The sequence below is a fragment of the Mastigoproctus giganteus genome, chromosome 1 (assembly GCF_048544385.1).
Source record: "Mastigoproctus giganteus isolate SK-2022 chromosome 1, ASM4854438v1, whole genome shotgun sequence".
NCBI classification, from domain to species: domain Eukaryota; kingdom Metazoa; phylum Arthropoda; class Arachnida; order Uropygi; family Thelyphonidae; genus Mastigoproctus; species Mastigoproctus giganteus.
In genome coordinates, this window is record NC_143575.1 from 209,237,722 (window position 1) to 209,264,034 (window position 26,313).

General features: G+C 38.1%; 1 protein-coding gene across 3 annotated transcripts in view; it reads right to left on the minus strand.

Annotated features, from left to right (window-relative positions):
* The window catches only part of Cpr (Cytochrome P450 reductase), a 211,896-nt gene that overhangs the window by 128,076 nt on the left and 57,507 nt on the right, over positions 1–26,313 (minus strand). For all 3 annotated transcript variants that reach the window (XM_090384146.1, XM_090384156.1, XM_090384163.1), the window contains exons 4-5: positions 25,813–25,941; positions 11,485–11,634 (exon numbers count right to left, since the gene is read on the minus strand). In XM_090384146.1, the coding sequence (XP_090240272.1) occupies positions 11,485–11,634; positions 25,813–25,941 (279 nt within the window). The remainder of the gene's footprint in view (positions 1–11,484; positions 11,635–25,812; positions 25,942–26,313) is intronic.

Consider the following 26,313-nt stretch of genomic DNA (forward strand, 5'->3'; position numbering starts at 1 on the left):
TGGATGGGAAGTTGGGAATTCTTTTGTAGCACTGTCACTGTGCTTAAAGGGTCTATAGATTGTGGCCTGAAAACTGGAAAGATCTTGAGGGGCAATTAAGGACATTTTAATTGAGTATAGTTCTGCATTCCAGTGGTAGCAAGACAGACTGCAGAAGTGGGATCACTAATTTCCTAGGATGTACCAGATTCTGAGCCATCCATACATAATGAAGTGAATGTGCATTTGCAGAGGCATGGCCTGCATACAAATGCTGAATATTTTGACTTGCTAGGGTGTGCTTTCCCATCAGTGAAAGTAGCTATTACAAGGAGGTGCATACATTGCCCACAGAGGTTGTACTGCTTCCAAGCCTTGATAGATATTATGTATTGCCCATAAGATGTATATTCTACATGCATTAGGTCTTGTAAACAGATTCCTGTAGGTTTGTTTTCATTATATATTTCTTTCTGTAGATGTTTGCCCACTGTATATCAAAGAGATAAGTGCAGCTGGGATGATCAGGAAAACTATGTATTTTTATTGCATAGTTAAGAAGCATCATCGTTCTCCTAAGATGAAGTGGAGGTTCATGGGCAACTAATATAAACTATGAATTGATGATGCCCCAAACACCTCAAGAGCACTGTGCTGGACAGGATTGCTTGTTTGTTATTTGGTTTTAGGAGCATTAGCAACTAAGGCCATATTGCTCTGGGGATATGCAGTGGTCACTCCCTGACCTTTCCGCAATCTCCGTATTTGGTGGTCACAGGCTCGAACCCTGGTCTAATCAAGAAGTGTGTGCTACGCACTGCTGCTGCTGCTCCTGCCCACCTGGCTACAGAGGCGCGCGGACAGGGTTGCCACTCCAATGTGAACTTTCTTGATGAGTCAAACTGGCATTCCATAATCTAGTCTGGAACTTATAAAAGTTCAATAAAAGGAGTGTATAGTGATCTTCCCCCCATTTAACAGAAAAGATAACTTTCAATATGTTCGTCTTCTTCACAGTGTTCTAGTTTGCATTATATGCCTCTGGAAAGTAAGTTTATATCAACTGTTAGACCCAATAAAAATTGTTGGTGAGTGGTATTGGCTGCATTCCCAGCAGTAACTCAGATTCAGGTTGCAGATTATGCTATTTTCAGAAATGACAGTTTTGGGTGCAGATGGTAGCCATGTTCTGTGAGTGGCAAGATATTGAGATCATCAGCTCAGAGGTAGATGTCAACATTTGCTGGATATTCTGTGCTATAGTATTTATTCTGACTGCAAAGAGTACAGCACTGAGCACTAATCCTTGTGGAACACATTCTTCTCCTTCTTCGTGGGTAACAATTTGTCACAGAGTATTGCAACAGCGCATGTAAAAGGTTCTATGTTGAAGAAAACTTTGTATAATCATTGACAGCTGACTTCAAAAGTATATCATAGAGATGTTAAAAAATGCTGTAGCCCAGGTAACGTCAAAGGCTTTTTCAATGTCCAGGAATAACATGAATAAAATGTTCATTTTGGATAAAACGTTCCATATATTACATTTGGCCTTAACCGTAAGATCTAAATGTGGACCAATTTTTCTATAAACCGTACTGGTTCTTATTCACCACACTGTGGGATTCTAGATACTGTCAATAAATAAACAGATTTTCTGTTTATATTCCAGGATGATCATATAACAGAGGAGTTCAAGATAGAGAACACAAGAACGGTGCTGTATTTAGTAGTCACATGAGCTTGAGCCACTGTCACTCAAAGGGCATATACTACTATCATGCTTGATCACTTGGAAATGTGATCAAGTCCAATCAGTTATGGATCATCTTTCCAGTGTCTTACCTAAGTAACTAGTGAGGAATATTGGATGGCAGTTGCATGGGATCACACTGACCTTTACCAGGTTTGGGAAAGGACAGAACTGTCAAGAGCTTAGATAGTTACTTTCAGAGAAAATTCTGTTAAAAATACAGTGCATTTCGGTTAATTGGGGCAGTCGCTTATTTGGGGCAAATTATGAAGAACAGAAACAAAACAAATATTTAGCCTGAATTTATTCTGCTTATTTGGGCCAACTCGCCACTTAATTGGGGCAATGAAGGTCTTGATTGAACAATAAACTATATTTAGATGGCGAGCACAAACATCTAAATATAGTTTATTGAACAATAAACTAATTTAGATGGTTCGTAACAAAGAGATCATGCGGGCAGCAGCCGAATTAGTTATTGCAAAGTCGTGCTGTACAGTGGTTGTTTTACGTTTGTTCTGTGTCGTGGTAATGGGATTCTGAAGAAATTTTGCTTGCAGTTGTTTACGATCACACTAGGTACATATGTATACATCTTGTGGGTTAGAATAGATTAAAAACTGTACAATTTGTTTTTTGGTTCCCCTCCTTTTTTCAGTACATTTAAGACCCCTGTCAAGATGCCACGTAAAGATTTGTCACTTTCAGAAAAAATTGCTATTCTTGACAAGATAAAAAGTCAACCTCCTAACCTCAGTCATCGTCAGCTAGCGGAGATAATAAAGGTGCCAAAATCTACAATTTCACGACTGCTACAGCAACAAGAAAAACTTAGAGAGGAGTGGACATTGCGCGTGGATTTAAAGAAAACATCTCATAAGCAAAAGAGGGAAGGCAAAGATCCAGACGTCGAAGATGCTTTGAATCTATGGTTTTCCACTGTATCTAAACGAGGAGTGCGTGTAAGCGGCCCTATGCTAAAAAACAAGTCAGAAGAGTTGGCCAAAAAGCTAGGTCACGTAAATTTCAAAGCGACGGATGGTTGGTTGTCTCGATGGAAGTGTAGACATGACATTAGTTACAAAAAAGCACATGGCGAGAAGGACGGTGCTGATGCTATGAGTGCTGAGCAATGGAAATCTGAAAAACTGCCAGAGTTGCTTAAAAAAATTAGTGGGGATGACATTTACAATGCCGATGAAACATGTCTGTATTATCGTGCTGCGCCGGATGGTTCCCTCAGCTATCAACACAACAGTTCAAAGAAAGCAATGGATCATGTAACAGTGTTGTGCTGGTCAAACATATCAGGAAATGATAAACTAAAACTTTCGGTTATTGGTAAAAGTGCCAACCTCGTTGTTTCAAGGGGCTTACAATAGGCAGTTTGCCAGTTTCATATTATGCCAATAAGAATGCGTGGATGACCACATATATTTTTACGCAATGGCGAAAACTGGGACGCAGAACTGCAACGGAAGTCCAGAAAAATTCTGTTGATATTGGACAACTGCACCACACACTCTAATGTAGCTGGTTTAAAAAATATTGAACTAGAATTTTTACCCCCTAACATCACATCCCTGATACAGCCTATGGACATGGGAATTATAAAAAATTTGAAGACCTATTATTGCGGAAAGCTGGTTAATCACATCCTTGAAGCAATTGGAGAAAATCTGCTAATATCATCTTCGAAATCAATAGAGGTTAGTGCAAAAGTTTCAATGTTAAAAGCTGTACAATTTATCACCGATAGCTGGCAAGGAATAAGCAGGACAACAATTTGGAATTGTTTTGCTAAATGTGGTTTCACGACTAATTGTGATTCAGACGCAATAAGCTGTACAGAAAATGAAATGGCTTTGGAACTGCAACAGGTCCAAAATTGTGAAGAATTTTTAATGATTGACGATAACCTTCAATGCCACGACGAAAATGAAGATTATGAGGAAACGATTATTGAACAAATTGCGGCAAAACACTCAGAGACACCAAAAGACCAAGAAAATGATGACGATGATATACCTAAGCGAGTGACTAACCAGGATGCCAGGAAATGTATCGCTGAATTGAGATGTTATTTCATGCAGGAAGGCAGTCCTTTATCAGCATTAGATACCTGCACAGACTTTGTTCAATTGCAGTCCATAAAGAGAACATGTCAGGGTACACTTCATAATTTTTTTCAAAGTAAGAACCCTTAAGTAATGTGTAACCTTTGCTTGACATGGACATTATTCTGTACAGTATCTTCATTTTACATATGTATATGTACATTTTGTTTGCTTTTAGCTTTAGTTATTTTTAAATAAATGTTTGTACCAATATAACTTAAATACAGTGTGCTTTCTTTAAATACCCCATTCCCTTTATTTTATTCATACCTTTTTGCCTCCGTTAGAATGTGCTTTTCAGCTCATTAAAATTTCGCTTAATTGGACCAAAGTGATCTGTCCCGATGTGTCCCAATTAACCGGAATCGACTGTAGTAAAAATGAGTTAGGGAATTTGTCGTTTAAAGATTCTCACAGTTCATAAATAATAAAAAGGCTGATTATATAAGAGAGAGAGCCTGGTACTGAAATTTAATTTGTCTAGCTGCTAAACTTTATCTTGTTGAAAGGATGGATTGTATGCTGATACAGCTAAGAGCTGGGAAAAATATTCTGCTAGAGCATTTGCCATTTCCACTAGAGAGTACAAGTCTTACTCCATTTAAACTAAAAAGTGAAGAGGATGCTGGTGAAAAATTTACCATTCAGTTTTTTTATAATATTCAAAATCATTCTGTTATCTGTGTTCTTAGTAATAATGGAAGAAAACTAGATCCAAGTGTTTCCCCCCCTTCTCTCTATTATACAAAGGGTACTAGGAAAGTTTTGCAATATGACGCAACAATGAATCACAGGAAGCTGCTTGTTGCTGCATGTTTAGACATGTTCATACGTGCATAGTAGCCGCCGCGCCAATTCGATGGGCTCAGTTATTCATTAGTAGTGAGAGTGTAAAGTGCTTGCGATGGCATCGTGGTCACGAAATGAGATAAGGACAGTTTTGCAGTATAATTTCGTGCGTGGTTTAACCATAGACCAGTGCTTAGAAGAAATGACTCTTGCACTAGATGATGATTGTCCACATCGTACAACGATATTCAGGTGGCATAGAGAATTCCAAAGGGGAAATTTCACTCTGGAGGATTCTGAGAGGCCGGAAAGGCCACGAACGTCAGTTACGGAGGAAAACGTTACTGCTGTGAGGAAAATGCTTGACGAAAACAGGCGAGTGACCTACCAACAGATAGAGGATACTTTGGGCCTAAATGCACCAGCAATTCGTTCGATTCTGCAAGATCATTTGCACGTGAAGAAACTTTGTTCTCTCTGGGTGCCGCATCAACTGACTGAAGAGCAGATGACACGACGTGTGACTTGGTGCCGGGAGATGTTAAAAAAGTTTGATAAGGGATAATCTCGGTATGTGAACAACATCGTGACAGGTGACGAGACTTGGCTGTACTATTACGATCTGCCGACCAAGGCTCAAAACAAAGTTTGGGTCTTTGATGATGACGACACACCCGTAATTGTCAGAAAATCCTGATCTGTAAAGAAGAAAATGATAGCTGTATTTTTCAAATCGATTGGAATTGTGGAACGTGTCGTTTTGGACACGCAGAAGACAGTCACAGCTAAGTGGTATACTGAACAATGCCTGCCTAAAGTCATTGGATCTATGAAGAACCTGCGGCCAAAGTCAAGAATGGACACCTGGTACCTCAATCACGAAAATGCTCCAGCTCACCGCGCCAAAGCCTGCACCGAATATTTGACCACGACAGGACTGAAACTTCTCGAGCACCCTCCCTACAGTCCAGACCTTGCTCCCTGCGACTTTGCACTGTTCCCGCATGTGAAAATGAAGCTAAAAGGGAGGCGGTTTTCCAGTGATGAGGACCTTCTACGGGCTTGGGACAACGAGTGTGCTTTACTTCCTAGTGAAACTTGGCAGAACTGGTTTAAAGATTGGTTTCGGAGGATGGAGAAGTGTACTGAATGTAGAGGAAATTACTTTGAAAAAATTAAATAAACAAAGCTGTATTGCAAAACTTTCCTAGTACCCTTTGTATAATGCACTGTTGGTTTTAGCTTTTTGAAATTAATAATGTTTTCAGTTGTAGTAGGGAGCTTCCAGAGCAAGTTCCACATTTTTTTTTTTTTTTTCTTTTCTTTTTCAGTATGATAACATGCTTCATTTTGTCAATACTTAGCATACCTATGTATGCTCACTGATATTTGTGATACAGCATTGGTTACCACTGTTAGAATCTATCATAATATGGTCAATAAGACTGTCAACTAGTTGAAATTTAATAATCTGTTCATTAAAGGAGATACCAGTAGTGAACACATTCCAATTTTCTTTGGAGAATTTGAATTTTATACAGATTTCTGCCTTTGGTGTAGTAATTCGGTAGAGTTCAGTAGAGACTACTTTGATTAGGTTGCCTAAAACTGACCACTGGATATCTAAAAATAATGCTGGAATGTGTTCACTACCAGTATCTCCTTCAGTGGTTCCTTGTAGAAAGATTGATAGCTGTGGATGTTCCAATTGGAAAGTGAATATAAATGTTAGCACCAGTATTCAATAATATCAGATTCTGTTTGTCAAGAAGAGATTCAATTAATTTTCCATGTATATCTGTCTGTGGAGAGTCCCACAGAGGATGGCACTATCCATTAAAACCACCCACTAGCAGGAAAAAAAAAAAAGGGGGGGGGGCATAAAGCTGTATGATCAAGTCATCTAGATCATTCGGAGTATATTCTTTGGAAGACATATGAAAACTATGGAAAGCATAATTTATAAAGCAGCATGTATGGCTACAGCTTTTAACGAAGTCTGCAGTGGGATATTTGGTAGGAACTCTAGAGTTCACGAGAATGGTAGGAACGCTAGAGTTTACACACTTAAGTTCTGAGACTTGTGATACAGGCTGAGCTCAATTAACACGAGCACATCATGCAAAATGGAAACGCGTTAATTGAATATAATAATCAATAGGAAAAATTATAATTAGTCCTTGACCTTCAGAAATGTCCATAAAGAATTTTAAAAATACTCTTTAAATAACTATTTAACCGTATCCCAAACTATGCGCAGCAGAAATTTTAAATTCTTGAGAGAAACACAGCGATACTCGACATCTGTCGGACACTGCGCAAACTACTAGCTTGAAGTAGTTCACAGTTTCAACATTTCTTATTAAGTTGTTTGGACCTAACTACTTAATAAATGGAACTGTTAGGTATTTTTTTTGGTATAGGTGCGCCATGAAAAAATTACTGAGGCACTAAGGGCACCATGAACCGAGAAAGTTTGGGAACCTCTGACATAAAATACACAATGAAGAAACAATCTGTTATGGAAATATTTGAACAGAGTCATTTGAACAGTGTTGACTATCTTTTTCATCAATCAATTTCCGATAGCCGACAATGATCTTCTCTGGGCCCTGGCAAAATAAATATTGCAGAGAACCTCAAACCTTTTGAAGTTCTCTGCAATACGAAAGATTTCATCTAGTTCTTTTACCATTATCTCCTTTGAGGTAACATTTTCATCTGGCTCATTTAAAAATTAGAATTTTTAAATGCAAATTTGCAACGACTTTATTAGTGGGAGACAAATAAGTAACATGTCTTCTTCTGAAGGTTGATGGAACACACACACCGAGGCAGGCAGGCAGTAGGCAAACTTTTGTTTATTGCCCGTCCGACGCGCAGTAAGCTTAATGCGCCATTCAAATCTTTTTCAACTATCACATAAAAAAAAAAAAGATCGCATTAACTGGAAATTTGCATCGTGTAAAATGAAAAGTGGTATAATTTTTTCAAAGAGTGGCAACTGAAAAACGCATTATGCAAGGATCCAGTTTCTTATGGCAATCTAGTTTTTTATATTTTCTTTCTTGGGGAAGGTTGGATGTACAGTGTCCATGTCAACTTTCACATGGAGTTCTAATTTTGGTACGTCCTGATTGATGTCAACATCTATATCCACTGTCACTATGCAATGGAGATTTTCTTCATTGAAGCTGATGCTTTATTTCATCTGATGCACGTTCGTCCAGAGTATGAGAAGTAACTGGTGGAACCATAATTGGAATACTGTGGGCATGATCCATGACACAGTGCTCCTCACAGGATTGTTGTGTAGATGAGTGTGGCCAAATCTGTAATTGAAATGGTCGGAAGTACTAAGTCTTCCATCTGTATTTCTGTTGCTTGGTATTGCTGAATTTTTAATGCATAGATTTATTTTGGTATATTCAGTATTACCTGCTTCTTTGCCTCTTGGTAGTTGACTTTTTCGCTCTACTTTATACTTTTGAATCTTTTTCCCCTATTTTCCCAGGTACACATGATTTAGAATATGCTGCGTGTTGATCTTTAGAATTTGGACAATGCGATGTTTCTGCAGTATACATGGTTGTGAATGACCCTTGGACCTGCAATTAGGACATACTGTTTGGGAATGGAGGGTTGTACTTGGCAATTAAAGTTTTAGTGCAGCCCTGGTCTCATTCATAATTCAAAAGTTTTTCTTTCTACATCCTACCTCACTTCTCTCTATGCATTACTAATCTGGCCTTTCACACCTTGAAATTTGCCCTTCAGCTCATCATAGTAGTAGTAACAGAGGCATGTGATGCAAGAAAGCAAGCTTATGTAGCATCAGCCAAACAAAAAAAAAAAAAAAAAAAAACCATTTAACACATCCATTCCCTCTAAACATTTGTAAAGTTCTACCTTCAATTTATTTAAGCTATCAACTTTCACGACAGATGGAAGTTTGTTCAAGCAATCAACTACCTACTGGCTAAAGGCAAATTTCTGCACATCTATTCGATAACTGTCTTTCCAAAATTTTAATTTATGCCCCCCCCCTCAGGTTCATAATCTGAACAAGAGAGAATCCAATCAAAATTGAGCCTGCTCAACCCATTCAAGGCCTTATACACCCCCAATCAGATCACCTCACAGGTGCCTAGTCTCCAGAGGATACAATTTGCAGAACTTAAAAGCCTTTCTTCGTAAGACCACCCTTTGGTTCCCCTCACCAATCTTGTTGCCCTTCTCTGTACTCAAGCAACTCTATATCCTTCCTAAAATGAGGTCTCCAGACCTATATACAGTACTCAAGGAATGGCCTGACCATTGCCTTATACAAAAGGATAATCACCTCCTTTTACCTACTATAAAAATTCCTGTATATCATTGACAATACCCCATGACCTGCTCTGGCAGCCTGTCTGGACTGCTCAGAAAATTTCATATCTGACTGCACAATTATTCCCAGGTCTTTTTCATTTTCTACCACCATAAGTGTAGTACCACACAGTTCGTACATTTCTCTGCAGTTACTTCTACCCATATGCAGTATTTTGCATTTATGAATATTAAACTTCAGTTGCCACTTCTCAGCTCATCTCCCCAGCTTTTCTAGATCCAGTTGCAGTAGCACACTGCCATTAACAACCCTACCAACTTTTATATCATGTGAAAACTTCAACATTAAGCCTGATATGCCATCATCAATATCATTGATAAATATACAAAACGACAGTGGACCCAACACCGAACCCTGTGGGACTCCACTAATAACATTAGTGAAGAGCAGTGTCCATTGATTACCACTCTGTCTTCTCCCACTCAACCATCCTTTTATCCATTGTAGCAATTTACCCTTAATACCATACTGCTCCAATTTGTACAGTAGTCTTCCATGTGCAACAGTGTCAAAAGCTTTCCTAAAATCCAAGTATACAATATCAAAATTCTTTTTTTGCATCCAGTTCCTTTGTAACCACATCATGGTATCCAATCAAATTTGTCACACAAGACTTACCCTTAACAAACCCATGCTGTGTCTGAATTATTACTGCAGTCTTGTCTAGATGATCCTGCAATGCATCTTTAACAAGTGATTCCATTATTTCTCCCAGAACAGAAGTTAAACTAACTGGTCTGCAATTACTTATGTCAACCTTAGATCCCCCTTTGTGAATTGAGAATACATTTGCACATCTCCAGTCTGTGGGGACTTCCCCAGAGTCCAAAGGATGTTGTCATAATTTTGGCTAAGGGTTTGCCTACTTCCTTTCCTGCCTCCTTTAATATAACTGGATAGATCCCATCCACCCCAGATGACTTTCTTAGGTTTAACCACAACAATTTCTCCTCCACTTTGATCTCAGTTATTACAAAATCATTAAGCACCCCGTTACAGTTTGATAAACTTCCAGCATTTTCCTCCCATAACCCCTCATGCGAATGCAGATGTAAAATACTCATTCAGATTATCAGCTATCTGAGCAGGATCAGCAACAGTTGAACCATCGACATCAAGTGGACCAATCTGATTCATCCCCTTCCTTCTAGAGTTTATATAACTAAAGAAGTTGTTGCTGTTTTTCTTAGCATCTTTTGCCAAATATTTCGCGTAATATGCGTTCACTTGCCTAACTTCTTTTGTGACTTGATTACAGAATAGCTTATAACTATCATAGGCTTCTGTGTTGCCCGATAATTTATATGCATCCCATGCATTTTTCTTCTCTGCCACAAGTCTCATTAGTTCATCTAACATCCATTTAGGCCTAAACCTTGAACAGTATTTCTTAATTGGCATGAGAAGCCTAGTAGCTTTCACAATTACTTCCATGATTGCTTCCCATTTACAATTTGCTGCTGGTAACATCATCAGTTGGTCCCATTGTATACAATTTAAAAACTGTCTGAGACCACTGCAGTCACCTTTACAGAAGCAAAAACCCTCCCCTTTACCCCTGATGGTAGTAATATATTTAAGTAAACTGATCACTGCCACCAAGTGGTTCCTTTATCTGCATATTCTTAATGCACGAATAATCACTGCTGATAACCAGATCAAGAGTATTACTCTCTCTAATGTGTTGCTCTAGAAAACAATCATCCAATAAATTCACAAAATGTCTTACTAGTGTGCGAGTGACCAATCCACAAGTTCCAGTCAATATCTAGGAAGTTAAAATCTCCCATTATTAGACAATCTGACTTACTCTATTTCTCTGCACAGTTGTTCATTGTACTCATCAGAGTCATTAGGCCTATAACACACTCCTACTCTCATTTCTGCTTTCCCAGTGCTTACATCACACCAAACTGACTCAACATTGCACTATCTATGTCAACTGGATGCTTTATTTTATGTGTTTCTTAACTAGCAGCATAATCCCTCCTCCATTCCTATCCTGTCTATATCAATCATGTTGGAGCAAATTCGTGTTATAGCAGAACTGACTGTATCAAATATCAAAAAAAAAAACACCAACAGAGTTCAGAGAAGGAAGTGAGATTTTCCTCTCTCTCTGAGAGAGAAAACATGCAGTGGTTATGTGATTTTCTTCTGAGAGAGAGATCTTTATTCATTAAAGTAAAGTTCCAGTCATCACCACAAAATTTCTAAGCATATTTGAAAAACAATGGCAAAATAAAGAAAATATGTAACAGTTTGATGAAATCATAATTAAAAAAGAACTTTCAGCACTTCTTTACTTACAACAATGTAAAAGGAAACTCTTTATAATTTATCATTTTGAATATACTTTTAATTTACTAATTATGTAAAAGGTAACATAGTATATTATATGAAGAAAGGTTTTAAGCAATATTAATATTCTAAAACAGCATAAGTAATTTAATTACTGCATATATAAGACCAGTGAAATCAGCATCTCCAGCTTGAAGCCACTGGTGAAATTCTTGAGCATTATCTGTTGGATCACCTTCTCCATATGTTGCCATACAAAATACAGCCAATGATTTTGGTATTTCAGACACTTTACACAGGTCTTCCTAAGGAAAGGTGGGGGGGGGGGAAGAAAACAAACATTAAATATTCAGTTAACATTAAATTAACTGTTCTATAGCAAAGAGGTCAAAAATTACCCAAAAGAATAATACAGACATTTATTTCAACTTATATCATAAACCTACAATAATATTTGCTCCCCTTTCCAATGAAAATGTACAAACACATGGTGATAGCCATAAGTATGACCCAATATTATAATCATAGTATGACCCAATAGTTAATTCAACCCAATTTTTCCTTCAATTTGTGATATTTAGAAAATTTTACTGGAATAATGCCTTTTTACACTCCGCAGTGTGTGAAAATCAATATTGGATCACAGTAAAATATGCTGTTCACTTTTTTTTAAGAGTATATTCACATATATGCATATATATATATATATATATATATAGAGCCTATTGTCTTCATGTTCGTCCATCCAAATGTAATAATAACTCTACTCAGTGAACAGATTTTCATGATATTTTATATCTGGCTCTTTTATAACAAAAAAAAAAAAAAAAAACCCACTTTATATGGAAAAGCAACTAAGAATTCTTTTTTTTTTTTTTTTTTTTATTAAAGTGGGTTTTTTTTTTTTTTTTTTTTTGTTATCAATTCACTAAATATATAAACCATGAATTATTAATATTTGTTTATTATATTTATCTCTAAAACAGAAACATGAAAAATGTGTTATCTTTCAACTGCTATTAAAATCCAGTAGGAAATAAGTAATGTACATTACAAAAATGCTGACTGAATACCATGATTTGAGTGCTGCTATTTGTTTATGTTATTAAATCACAAGACATCCACGAAATAAATGCTACATTTCAAGATAATTCTCGTGAAGTGAAAACAATTACTTTTAAATGTTATCAGTTAATTAATTTGTAATCAACTGGTCAAAAGATAGTTTACTTTTTACTTCTCTTAAATCACAGAAAAAGGAAACGAAAGCAGTTCAATTAAGAAATGAGAAATCAAATGCACCTGGAATATGACACACTGCATGCATTAGCTAACTTTTTTTTTTTCCTTTTTTTTTTCCAACTTTTATGCAGCAGAGTAGCTATAGTCTTTTGCACCCAGGGGCAAATCCTTCTGGTGACACCCCTAAATAATGTTATCAACTTGAAGAAAAAAAAAAAAGTCTTAAAACTTAATTGATTTTAAGAAATCACAGAAAACTAAGGAACATTTTAGCATTAGCATTAGTTGAAGCATATGTTGCAAGAATTTTTTTTTTTTTTTTTAAGTTGTTGGCGCCTCGGCTTCTGTAGTCATAATGCACCTCCCCAAGTTTTTGCATTTTACTCTGATCCAAGCCCGAGGCGGGATTTAAACCCGCAACCTTTGGGTTGCCAGGCAGGCACTTTACCAACCTGGCTAGCCTGGTCAGCTGATGCAAGAAAGCAAGCTTATATAGAATCAACCAAAAAACACCTTCCCATTTCACCCATCCGTTCACTCCAAATGTTTGTCTAGTTCAGCCTTAAATTTATTTAAGGCTATCAACTTACACAACAGATGGAAGTCTGCTCCAATAATCAAATACCCACTGGCTAAAGGCAAACTTCCACACATCTATTCTATAACTGTTTTTCCTCAATTTGAATATATGCCCCCTCAGGTTCTTAATCTGAGCAAGCAGAAGTATCCCATCAGCATTGAGCCTGCTTAAACCATTCAAGACCTTATACACCTCGATCAGATTACCTCGCAGGTGCCTAGTCTCCAGATGCTGCAATTTCAGAACTTAAGCCTCTCTTGTTAAGAGCACCCCTTTGTTCCTCTCACCAATCTTGTTGCCCTTCTCTGTACTCATTCTAGCAACTCCTAAAACAAGGCCTCCTGATCCATATGCAGTATCAAGTTGTGGCCTGACCATTGCCTTATACAAGAGGATAATCATCTGCTTGTCTCTGCTAGAAAAATTCCTAAATATCATTGACAAAACTCCATGGCCCGAACTGGCAGCCCATCTGCATTGCTCAGAGAACTTCATATCTGACTGCACAATTATCACCAGGTCTTTTCCTTTCTCCACCTCTCTGAGAGTAGTGCTACACAGTTGGTACGTTTCTCTTGGGTTACTGCTACCCATATGCAGTATTTTGCAGTTGTCAATGTTAAACTTTAGATGCCACTTTTCAGCCCATTGCCTAACTTTTCTAGATATGCATACTGTTGCAGTACCACACTGCCATTACTGTCATTAATAACCCTGCCAACATTTGTATCATCTGCAAACTTCGACACTAAGCCTGATATACCTTCATCAATATCATTAATAAATACACAAAACAACAATGGGTCCAGCACTGAACCCTGGGGAACTCCACTAGTAACATTAGTCCACGTACAGCAGTGTCCATTTATGACAACTCTCTGCCATCTCCCACTGAACCATCCCTATATCCACTGCAGCAACTTGCCCTTAATGCCATACTGCTCCAACCTGTAAAGAAGTCTTTCATGTGCAACAATATCAAAAGCTTTCCTGAAATCCAAGTATATGATATCAAAATTATTTTTTGTATTCAGTTCCTTTGTGACATCATAGTATCCAATCAAATTGGTCAGACAAGACTTCCCTTTAACAAACACATGCTGTGTCTGATCTATTACCGCAGTCTTGTATAGGTGATCCTGCATCACTTCTTTAACCAGTGACTCCATTATTTTCCCCAGAACAGAAGTTAAGCTAATGGGTCTATAATTATTTGTGTCACCCTTTGAATTCTCTTTGAAATGGGGATACATTTGCACATCTCCAGTCCATGGGGACCACCCCTGAATCTAAGGATGCTCTCATAATTATGGCTAAGGTTTGTTAACTTCCCTCACTGACTCCTTCAATATAACTGGATAGATTCCATCCGCCCCCAGATATCTTTTTTATGTTTAACTTCAACAATTTCTCCTCCACTTAGCTCTCCATTATTATAAAATCATTTAGGTCCCTGTTGGAGTTTAATAAACTTCTGTCCTGCCCTGCCTTATAGAATTCCTCATGTGTGAATGTAGATGCAAAATACTCATTCAGTTTGTCAGCTATCTGAGCAGGATCACCAACAGTCCAACCACCAACATTAAGTGGACCAATCTGATTCATCTCCTTCCTTCTGGAGTTTACATAAGTAAAGAAGTCTTTGTTGTTTTTCTTTAATCCTTTGCCAAGGATTTATCATAATCAGCCTTTGTTGCCTAACTTCCTTTGTGACTTGATTACAGACTAGCTTATATTTGCCATAGGCTTCTGTGTCACCTGATAATTTATATGCATCCCACACATTTTTCTTCTCTGCCACGAGGCTCATTAGTTCATTTGACATCCATTTAGGTCTAAATCTTGAACTGTATTTCTTAGTTGGTATGAAAAGCCTAGTAGCTTTCAAGATTAATTCCTTGAAGGCTTCTCATTTAGAATTTGCTGTTTTAAAATCATCAGTTGATCCCACTGTATGGAATTTAAAAACTGAGACCACTGTAGTCACCTTTATGAAAACAAAAACCCTTCCCTTTACCCTTGATCGTAGTTACATCTTTAAGTAAATCCCACATCAGTACACTGTGATCACTATCATCTAGTGGTTCCTTTATTTGCAAATTCTTAATGCACGAATAATCATTGCTGATAATCATATCAAGAGTATTAATCCCTCTGGTTGCCCCTCGAACGTGTTGCTGTAGAAAACAATCCACCAATAAATCCACAAGTCTTGCTAGTGTGCGGGTGACCAATCCACAAGTTCCAGTCAATATCTGGAAAGTTAAAATTCCTCCATAACAAGACATTCTGATTTACTTGCCCATTCATTTCTCTGCACAACTATTCATGGTACTCAGAGTCATTAGGTCTAAGTGTGTTTCTTAAATAAGGTTTATGTGTTTCTTAAATAACAGCATAACACCTCCTCCCTTCCTACCCTGTCTATCCTTTCTATACAAATTGTACTCCCCAAATTCAAATTCTGCACTGCTTATATCTGTGTGACACCATGTCTCTGATATTTCAACGATATCTGCCTTTGATGTCTTGATCAGCATTTCAAATCCATCAAATGTATTTACTATACTTCTAGCACTGGTGTGCAAGCAAGTATAAATGCATCTGTTCTTACTCTTAGTTAACCTAACACAACCCATTTATTTTCTTGTTCCATGATGACTCCCAGCAGCTCTTGAAATCCCCAGCAACCTGCTCTCCAGGCTGCTGCTAACAGCTACTGTTAATCTTTTAGTTTTTGTAAATCTCTTCAAGCTAGCAGTTTTCCAACCTACCTAACACTGCCTCGATAGCATCAGCAAATATTCTTGCACCCTTTATATTTAAGTGTATCCCATCCCTGTAGAAACAATCTCTCCTGTTAGCAAGCACAGACCACGCTGAAAAAAATTCTACCCCATGACCCTTGCACAATTTCTCCAGGGCCAAAATGATTGATAAGTCTGCATCATATACTCCTAGTGTCTGGGCAGAATTGCAGACACTTTCAAATTTAACCCTAACTCGCGGCTTTTTTTTTTTTTTTTCGACATTGACCTGTACTTGTTAATTAAATCTGCAGAGCTCTTACTGTTAAGGTCATTAGTACCAACGTGTACAACAATATCACCTTTTGTGCCCTTAAAAGATGATTTCTGCTCTACGCCATCAACTTTTGTCCCTGGGAGACATACCCTGGTCCTGTTCCACCTATCCTTTTCGCATAATATATTCCCCCATCTCCCTGACAATAACTAGCTCCTGTGGGACCAGTACATTCTGCCTTGGAGATTGCCACTGTGTTGCCTGATGCACAGGAGAGAGTTCTGGCATTGAGTTGGGCAGCTTAGAGCTCGATAGGTCCCCCACTTTAATACCTTTGAGGGCATCTACCATATACCCCAAACTCTCATAGACGCCCATCAGAACACTGAGTTGGCACCTAATTTCTTCATAGTCTGCACCTAGCACACACAGACATCCTTCTTGATAAGATCATGTCCTGTTCTAGACAGGTCTGCAAACATTTCACATTTTGCACATTTTTTTAGACTGTAATTCATTGGAGAATCACCCTCTTCGGTTCTGCCCTGAGCCAGAGTACTACAGCTACTTTGTGCTCATTGCTTTGCTGCTCTAGTTTGGGTCATGATTCCATTTAAGTACAATTTAATTAACAATGAAATTTAATAAGATTAATAAATTTTTAATTGATAATACTAAACTAAGCTAACAGATTTCTCATACAGTACTACGTATTTCGCTATCTAGTTTTACATTAAACCTTAAGCTATCAAGTTTGGAATACACGTTACACTATTCTGTATCGTGCAACAATGGCAGCAATTTACAAGGGATAAAATATACGGACACTAAGTATTAACTTTCAAAATCGCTATCTAAATTCAAAATAAACCAAGGAGCTTGACTAGGACCATAAAGCTACTTATAGAAAATAATTTAATATAACAATTAAGTCAATAAAATGGCTAAATATAAATAAAAACTTAGTGTTCGCTGGAGCAGCAAAATCTTGTCCAACTCTTCAATACCCTCATCACAAGGAATGTTAAAAATTCAGCATATAAAGTATTGTGTATTTACATAGTATAGGCAGTTCTCACTTTACGAGTTTTTTTTCCCCAAGTACCAAGTATCAACAAAATCAAAAATATGAACATTAATTGCAAAAATGAATGTTAAGCATTCATAAATACCGCATTCCAAATCACGTGGGTAGCTATACAATACAGTGTACCCCAATTTATATCAATCAGTTCCAGAGACACCATCGTATCGTATAAATATCGTAATGCGAACCCAATAGCACACAGTTTTTTTGGTAATTCGTTTCAAGATCTCAGAAGTTGAAATTTTCACTGTACAACTAACCTATTTATCTCTCTAAAATGTCATTTTTAAGGTCACGAGCATGACTAAAGCCATAAAAGGTCATGAGCATGGTTTGTAAACTGTATTAGTTACCAATTCAAATCATTAAAATGCACTACACTTTCATCGTTATCATGTTCCATTATAAGAACCAATTTTGAATGGCTTTGCAATATTTTTCTAAAGCACATTTCTGGAGGTCACGACCATAAAACAATAAAAGCAATTTGCACTTTCCGCTTTATTGGGATTTTCTGTTACTGCAAGCAATTATAAGCAATTACGGGTAGTAAACTCGACCTTCTTGCATTTTCAAAAGTATCGATAGCCGGAATTGTGTGGGTTTTTACGTTATTATGGTGAAATGTGTTTCCCATTTACTGAAATCTTCAATCGTATAAAAAACAAATACATTTTCAGAATCTTCTCTTCATTCCTTTTTTTTTTAAGCTTCGTAAACTTGTTACTCCACGCGAATTGTGTTAGTTGCAATTTGTGTGTGCCGTTAAAAAATGCTTATGCATGCAATCATGAAATTTATAATTCAAAGAGATCATCTTGGAAAAAAACGCCTTTTGAAACATTTCTGAAGACGATGACTCCTTGTGTAACAAACCAACGAGTGCCAAGCCAATAATGAGTGAATAATGAGTGTGCATTTAGTCAATGATGATGATGAAGAATAAACATTCTTTAACATTTGTAAGTCGTAAATAATTTCTCTATTATTATAATTTGTTGAATTTTACAGGCTACATTTTAACTTCCTTTGATAAATCAATCATTGTTTAAACAAACTAATTAGCTAATACAGTAATTTCATTGTTGAGGACGTAACTCCTAATTTTAACCTTATGTCTTTGGGAAATTAATTCCCGCTTTACGAGCGCGCGCTACGAACAAATTAACTCGTAAAGTCAAGAACTACCTGTATTTAAAATAATAACAAAAAGTGAAAATCAATAACAGAAGAGATTTATAGTTTACATTTACTTGTCTTCATTTTGGAAATTTATCAATAACCTTGTCAAAATTAATTTTACTGGCATATTAATTTTCAATAGACAATATAGCTGGGTTTGATAATCTAGTCTGACCCACTGATGAGCAGAAGTAATTTTTAATTAATTTTAATTTGGAAAAGCTTCTAATTTCGCAAGAAGCTATAGATACATACTGTTAAAAAGAACTTTACACATAATAATAAATTTGGTAGAGATTCTGAAAAATCCCACATCATAATAAACTCTACAAACTGAGAAGCTGTACACTATTTTGCTTCCTCAACAGTTATTTTTGCAGCTTGTAAGTGACATCTTAGTCAGACAATTTATAATACAATTTCTTCGTGATGAGAGTCATCAAAAATTTCATTCAGCTTTGAAATATGCATTTTATATTTTTCTTTCTTTGCAACAAACAAATTATACAGTTGAATAAAGAAAGGCAAACATTGAAAGAATTTCATCCATCACTTTCGAACAAGCCTCCAATTCTGGACTAAAACCTATCCAGGCATTCAGACATTGCTCTTTTAAATTCTTGGAGTGACAGTCTAGCATCCTTTGTTATTTCTCCTAGCATTTGTTTTTTTATCCTTATTCTTCCTGTTGTTGTTGTTATTTGGTTTTTAGGAACATTAACAACTAAGGCCATATTGCTCCGGGGATATGCGGTGGTCATTCCCTGACCTTTCCACATCCTCCGTTTTTGGTGGGCACAGGCTCAAACCCCGGTCTAATCAAGAAGCGTGTGCTACGCACTGCTGCTCTTGCCCACCTGGCTATGGAGGCGCCTCTTCTTCCTATTGAAATGCCCATTTCCGCACAAGTTGTATTTGCAAATTGAAGAGCCCTTTCTATAATTTTATTTCTTTCTTCATTAATAAATAATTTTAAAGTGTGTAACTTTACAAAAAATTTTGCTTCCCAACAGTTTCCATGAAATGGAACTATCAGCTCCATTATATTAGAAAAGACATTAAAATTCTAAAAGTATATTTTATTTCTTGTATTAACTTGTACAGAGTGAGCAAAAAATAACTACTCTTTATGAATTTAACTGTTTCTAAATGAATATGTATCGACTCAAGGGAATGCAAAATATAGCAAAGTCTGTTTTGGGTAGAGCATATTAGCATTAATCCCAACACTCGATATGGCTATTTTCATTTTCACCTAATCAAGAAAGAATTATTAAAATGCTGTTGGTTCAATGCTGAAACCTCTTCTGATTTATATTTAAGTTATAATTAATACAAAGGCTGAGTCTGGTCAAGCAGCTCCAATGCCAAAAATCACAGTGATTTAAACTGGAGCTTCATGGAGGTCATTTAATATCAAATCTCCGGTCAGTAAGATCAATAGCAAACACATTCTTGAGAATGTAGTGTTACACATTGCTGGAATGTGGTTTTGCCAAAGATGCCTCATTTAGGAAAAACTATTCCTGATACCATCCTTGTATATCATTCCCTAATTACTATCCCAGTACTGAGTACTCTATGTACTCAGTATACCTCAAAGAAATATGGATCAATCAAAAATCACAACATAAAGGCACACCACACAGTAACTTTTTCATCATGGAGAAAAGTTTCAACATAAGCACAGGTGTCCTTTACTGAAATGACACAACTGTGAATATCAATAATGTTAAGAAATGAGCTTTGTCTGTCCAGAATCATTAGCCAGTCCATCTGGGTTTCATCTAATCTTGAGAAACAAACGTTAGGAAAATCTACATCAACTCGCATGATCATTCAGAGGCACTGACTATACTGGTTGTGTAAGGATGTGGCATAAACATTTGCACAACTTCTTAAAAATCATCTTCTATGGACTATCCATATATCAAGTAACATTCTTGCCACTGAAAATGCCTAAACGTGATGCTGAAGCAATTTCTTGAACAGTTTAGAATATTTGTTGTTGGCCTATTACTTCTGGAAACATTATATAGATTTCTTCTAGAGAATAACGAACACTTCTATGGGCATTGAAAGAATTTCAGGGAAGAAAAAACACTTTTATAATTAAAAATAAGGGTAAAACATTCAACTGTCAGTCATACCAGAGAAAATAGTGCAATTGAATAACAGACACCATGTTTATCCAATTTATTTATTTATAAATGTCCCTACATAAAATTGGCATAAAAAACATATGGACAGATTGCAAGTTATTTACACACAAGATATTTTTCCAATGCTGAACAAACAGGATATGAAGCTTCAAAAGTCAATGATGGTACATCATTATCTTGACTTTAAATTTCATACCAATGATACCAATTAAGGTAATAAAATAAAGTCTGCTTGTATGTAAAACAGATGGGGGGGAAGAAAACCCCAAAAAAGCCAGTGAGATGGTAAGTCTCTTTGCAGGCATAATGAAGTACACAAATAACAAAGAAAATTTCAAAAGCAAAAACTCCAGAATGCCAGTGAAATGATATGCCTCCTTCACCAGCCTAAACTGCCACAAACTGAAATGATGAATTTAGAGAAGAATAAAATATGCCTAATGATGTGAGGATGGAAGCTGTGCTTCATATATAAAGAATAAATCAAATATCTGGGAGAAGCAGAAAGAAATTCAGCTGCCAATGCCTTAAGTGAGAAAGTTACAAGGCACTCCAGCAGGTGAAAGAATTTACTGTTTCAATAATCTCTCAATCTGTGGGTAACTATCCAGGTATGAACCAACTTAAGCAGGGGTAGAGGTGTGGTGCTCACACCACATGGAGGAATGCCACCCCCTCTGTGTTACCAGGCAATACTAGGCGGTAGATAACTCTCATCAACTGGTGCAATACCACTACTTTGTTTATTGGAGGCTTGAAGTGGTGGAACCCATGTTTAGTCTCCAGAGCTAAGTTCCGGTCAACCCTTCCAGATCTCTTCCATCATGCAGTATGACTGATGACTTTTGACGTTATGATGAACATCATGGTGAGATCCAATCTTCCTTACATCTCAAGGGTACAGCTGTAAAACGGTATTCGCAGGCCGGTCGCTCGCTATTACACCAGACCGAACCTATTGGTAACCCTTTAGGAGGCTTCCGTATCAGCTAGTGAATAATCCTGCTACCCCTACTCTGCCAGATAGTGACTGGAGGAAGTCCTATTAGTGTGTATGGGGGGGGAGGCATTGTTTTGGATATGGCATACACATGTTTATTCCAATCAAGACTCAACTATGGGAACACATCCTAAAAAATATAACATCACAGAGGTTAAATTCACGCAGATAAATGCACATAGAGTCAAGGCGGTCGCTGACCAAATCCGCAAGAAGGCAGAAGAAGAAAACATTGATGTAGTAATATTACAAGAACCATATGTACATATGAAGGCTGTCAGGGGCTATCCCATAACATACAAAGTAGTCCAAACGGGGGATGACACCCCATGGGCAGCGATCTTGGTAAGAAACCCAGATAACGGTGACCAAAATCACTCAGCTATGCACATCTTGGGCCGCATGTGCCCAGCTCACCAAGGCCTTGGGTGCATTTTATGTCATAGCCCTTTACTGCCGTCCGGGTGAGGACATCGACTTCGCAGTAAGGTACCTAAGTCTGGCTAGTGATATGCTCCCAAATGCAAAAATCATCGTGGGAGCAGATGTTAACTGCTGGTCGCCAATGTGGCACAGCCATACCCTAGATAGACAGGGTACCAGAGACGGGACCAAGTTGGAAGAGTTCCTGGCAACCTCAACATTAACTGTACTAAACTTATCCAACAATCTGCCTACATTCTGCAACACATTATGGGAGGCCACTATAGACGTCACCATGGCAACGAGGAATGCTGCCAACAACATTTCCAATTGGACCGTACGTGTGGCCTGGACATCGGCTGATCATCACGCCATTACGTTCAGTCTAAACAAATCACTGGCCACAGTACCTGTGAACAGACAAACCACCCATAGATATGCCATAGCAAAGGCAGACTGGGAACTCTTCCAGACCACCCTACGGAATAGCATACAACAACGACAGAGAGAACTCCAATGTATCGAGGACCCAAGAATCCTCCAAATTAAAATGACTGAAATCATAAAACAAGCCAGCGACACAGCCATCAGGAAGAAAAATCCAACACCAGGGAAAGTGCCCTGGCGGAATCAAAACCTCCAGCGACTCAGGAAGGAGGCACAGGAAAGAAGAAAGGCCTTCCAGCGAATCAGGCACTCCTGGCTGATGGCGGAAATTGAAACCCTACAACAGAGCTACAAAGAGGCGAGAAACGCCTATACAGCACAAATTAGAGAAAGCAAAAACCAATCCTGGGAGTGCCTGGTCTCCACCACTGGAAGCAAGGAACCTTGGGGTTTTGTATACAAGCTCGTCACCAACAAACTTCCTAGAGGGGAAGTAGTTGAAGCTACTAAAACACCTGAAGGATACTTGACTATCACTTGGGAACACACCATCAACAATATCCTTGATGCTGCCTTTCATCCAGAGATACAAACGATGACAACAGAACAGAGCCGAGTTTGCCAGGCCAACGAGACTCATCAAACGGCAACAAAAGAGCACCCTTTCACCATGGAAGAGATCAGCAATGCAGCAGACCTAATAAAGGGAAATAGATGCCCTGGACCGACCTTCTGGAACCCGAAATTATCAAAAAAACAGTAGAGTACACTGCGAACTTACTATTAAACCTATATAACCTCTGTCTCAGAGAAGGTACCTTCCCGAATTCCTGGAAGATGGCAAACGTTAAACTCATCCTAAAGAATCCAACAAAGCCACCACACCATCCGAACTCCTACCGGCCCATTGCACTTTTGACAGTTATCAGTAAGCTATTTGAACGACTACTTTACACACGGATCCAACATTACTATGATGAGGCAGGCCTGGCCTCAGCAAACCAATTCAGCTCCGGACGGGGAAACTCCGCCGTGGACCCCTTAACTCACCTCCTGACCAAGGTAATCAGATGTAATACAAAGTACTTCGTAGTGATAGCCATGGACTTTGCTGGGGCATTCGACTCACTTTGGTGGCCGAGCGTCCTGGCGAGGCTGCGCGAAGCCAACATGCCGGAAAACCTCTATAACACCATCAAAAGTTATCTAAGCAACAGAACCATCAAAGTCACCGCCCCCTATGGCACACTCTCCAGGCATGTCCAGCCCTCAAGGTTCGGTCCTGGGCCCACTACTGTGGAATATTGTCTTGGACACCTTTCTTAACATCGATCTCCATGAAGTACAATCTCAGGCATTTGCAGATGACCTCATTCTGACAATACAGGCAAACTCAAGAGCCACGTTAGAGGTCCTCACAAATTGGGCCCTGACCACTCTCCAAGAATGGGCAAACAAAAATCAACTCAAAATATCCCCCACAAAAACAAACTCCATCCTACTAAAGGGATGCCTTGATCTTAGGCAGCCTCCGCAAATAAAAATTGGGCAGGAAACAATCAAACTCTCCAACCAACTGAAATACCTAGACGTGATATTGGACCAAAACCTGTCATTTCAGAACCATCTGAAATATCTCCATAAAAAAATAAGACGCTACGCAGCCATGGTTGCCAGGGTCACATGTAAAGAATGGCGCTTGAAAAAGCGAGTCCTCAAACTGTTCTACAAAGCTATCTTCACTCCAATCGTCACCTACGCATCCGGCACATGGTTTCAAAAAACTACAACAGCAGTAAACAGACGTATCACGGACCAAATTCACAGATCCATCCTTTTAACCATCACTCGCGCTTGCCGCACAGTGAGCACCCACGCCCTGCAAGTGCTCGCAGGCACTCTCCCGCTGGACTTAGAAATCATACAACGCGGCCTGCTGTGCTACCTAGACAAAGGCACCCCACAGACTTTTCTGGGGTTCACTATTGACCTAACCAGCAACAGAAATGTGGAAAAGAAGAGGATACAAACTCACCTGCAGCAGGCATGGCAGGAAAGGTGGTGCAACTCTCAAAAGGGAGAGATCACAAAGAAATTTCTACCCAATATTGAACAAAACTACCCAACCTCACCCAACTGGTTCTCCCCAGGTCTACAAGCAACGTACCTCTTAACTGGAAGAGATCAGCAATGCAGCAGACCTAATAAAGGGAAATAGATGCCCTGGACCGACCTTCTGGAACCCGAAATTATCAAAAAAACAGTAGAGCACACTGCGAACTTACTATTAAACCTATATAACCTCTGTCTCAGAGAAGGTACCTTCCCGAATTCCTGGAAGATGGCAAACGTTAAACTCATCCTAAAGAATCCAACAAAGCCACCACACCTTCCGAACTCCTACCGGCCCATTGCACTTTTGACAGTTATCAGTAAGCTATTTGAACGACTACTTTACACACGGATCCAACATTACTATAATGAGGCAGGCCTGGTCTCATCATAGTAATGTTGGATCCGTGTGTAAAGTAGTCCATAACTAGGCTGGTCTGAAAAACGTAAAACAAGGTTTAATACTACTAAGGTTAAGGTCTTGCAGCTAGGGAAAACAAACCCAGAGAAAAAGAGAGGAATAAAGATGATTCAGGATAAAGGAGACATGGAAAAGAACACTGTAGCACACACACTCTCTGAGTGGACTGTGGTTCAAGCCTGTGACTGCTAAATATGATTAACAATTATATTCATGATTCACTGTAAACTCCTCTGGTCCGGTGGTCATGCTGGAGTATAAACAAGAACAGGATACAGAAGATTTAAGTTTTTCAGGTGGTGCAAACAAGTATCCAGGAAAGCACAGACTATCAATGATTTAGTGGACAGCCTATGAAAACAGCCATTCTTCTGCATAAAATGATAGCAAACCTGCACTTGGCATACTGCATTCAAATCTGGAGGACACATTTATAAGAAAAACAAAGTACCCCGAGAGAGAAGTCAAAGAAGCATGACCAGACTGGTAAGGAACAACATCACTGTCAATATGAAGAACAGCTTAAAAGGTGTAGTGTCAAGTTTGGTCACTAGATGTTTTGGAAGACTTGAATGAAGTATATAAAGCCCTGAATTCACTATATCAAAAAATTAGAATACCAGAAGATTGGATCTCATGAAGATGATTTTGAGGTAGTGTGTTGATGATCACCAGAATAAATTACATCTAAGTGACTAGGGCAGAGAGTGTGGCAAAGTTTAAGAAGAAATTGGAAGTACTTTCTGGTAGGGGAGGGGTTATGTATTTATTTGTTTGTTTTTTCATTATTTTTTTTTCACAGATACAGAATATGTCTGCCTTTTAATACTGAAAGATTACAGGATAAGCCACTTTTTACATACCATATCATATTCTTCTGGATCAGCAACCATTGCTTTCATTCCATACCGATTAGCTTCTTTAGCAATCCGAGCTGCAAATTCTTCTGCCGTTCCAGTTTGTGATCCATAAAAAACAACAATGTTACGACCCTAATTAAAAAAAAAATATATATATATATATATATATATATATATATATATATATATATATATAAAAATGTAATACAATGGATTATAAATCCCAAAATTAAATTTAACTATATACTAGCTATAACACCTAAATTAGTTCATTCAATGGATTTAACCTTCTTGCAGGCAAGTGAGTCACCTCAACTCCAAAGCCAAGGCCAAATATTTAAGCTCTTTTACTTCTAAAACCATTCTAATGGGGGGGAAGCATTCTAACTCAGAGTGCTTATCCCCATTTTTCTCTGTCCCAGTGTTTTTAGTTGCTTTCTTGAATTTCCCGAACAAAGGAGCATGCAATCACTATTGCCTCGTCACCCAACCCAAATTTCCTTT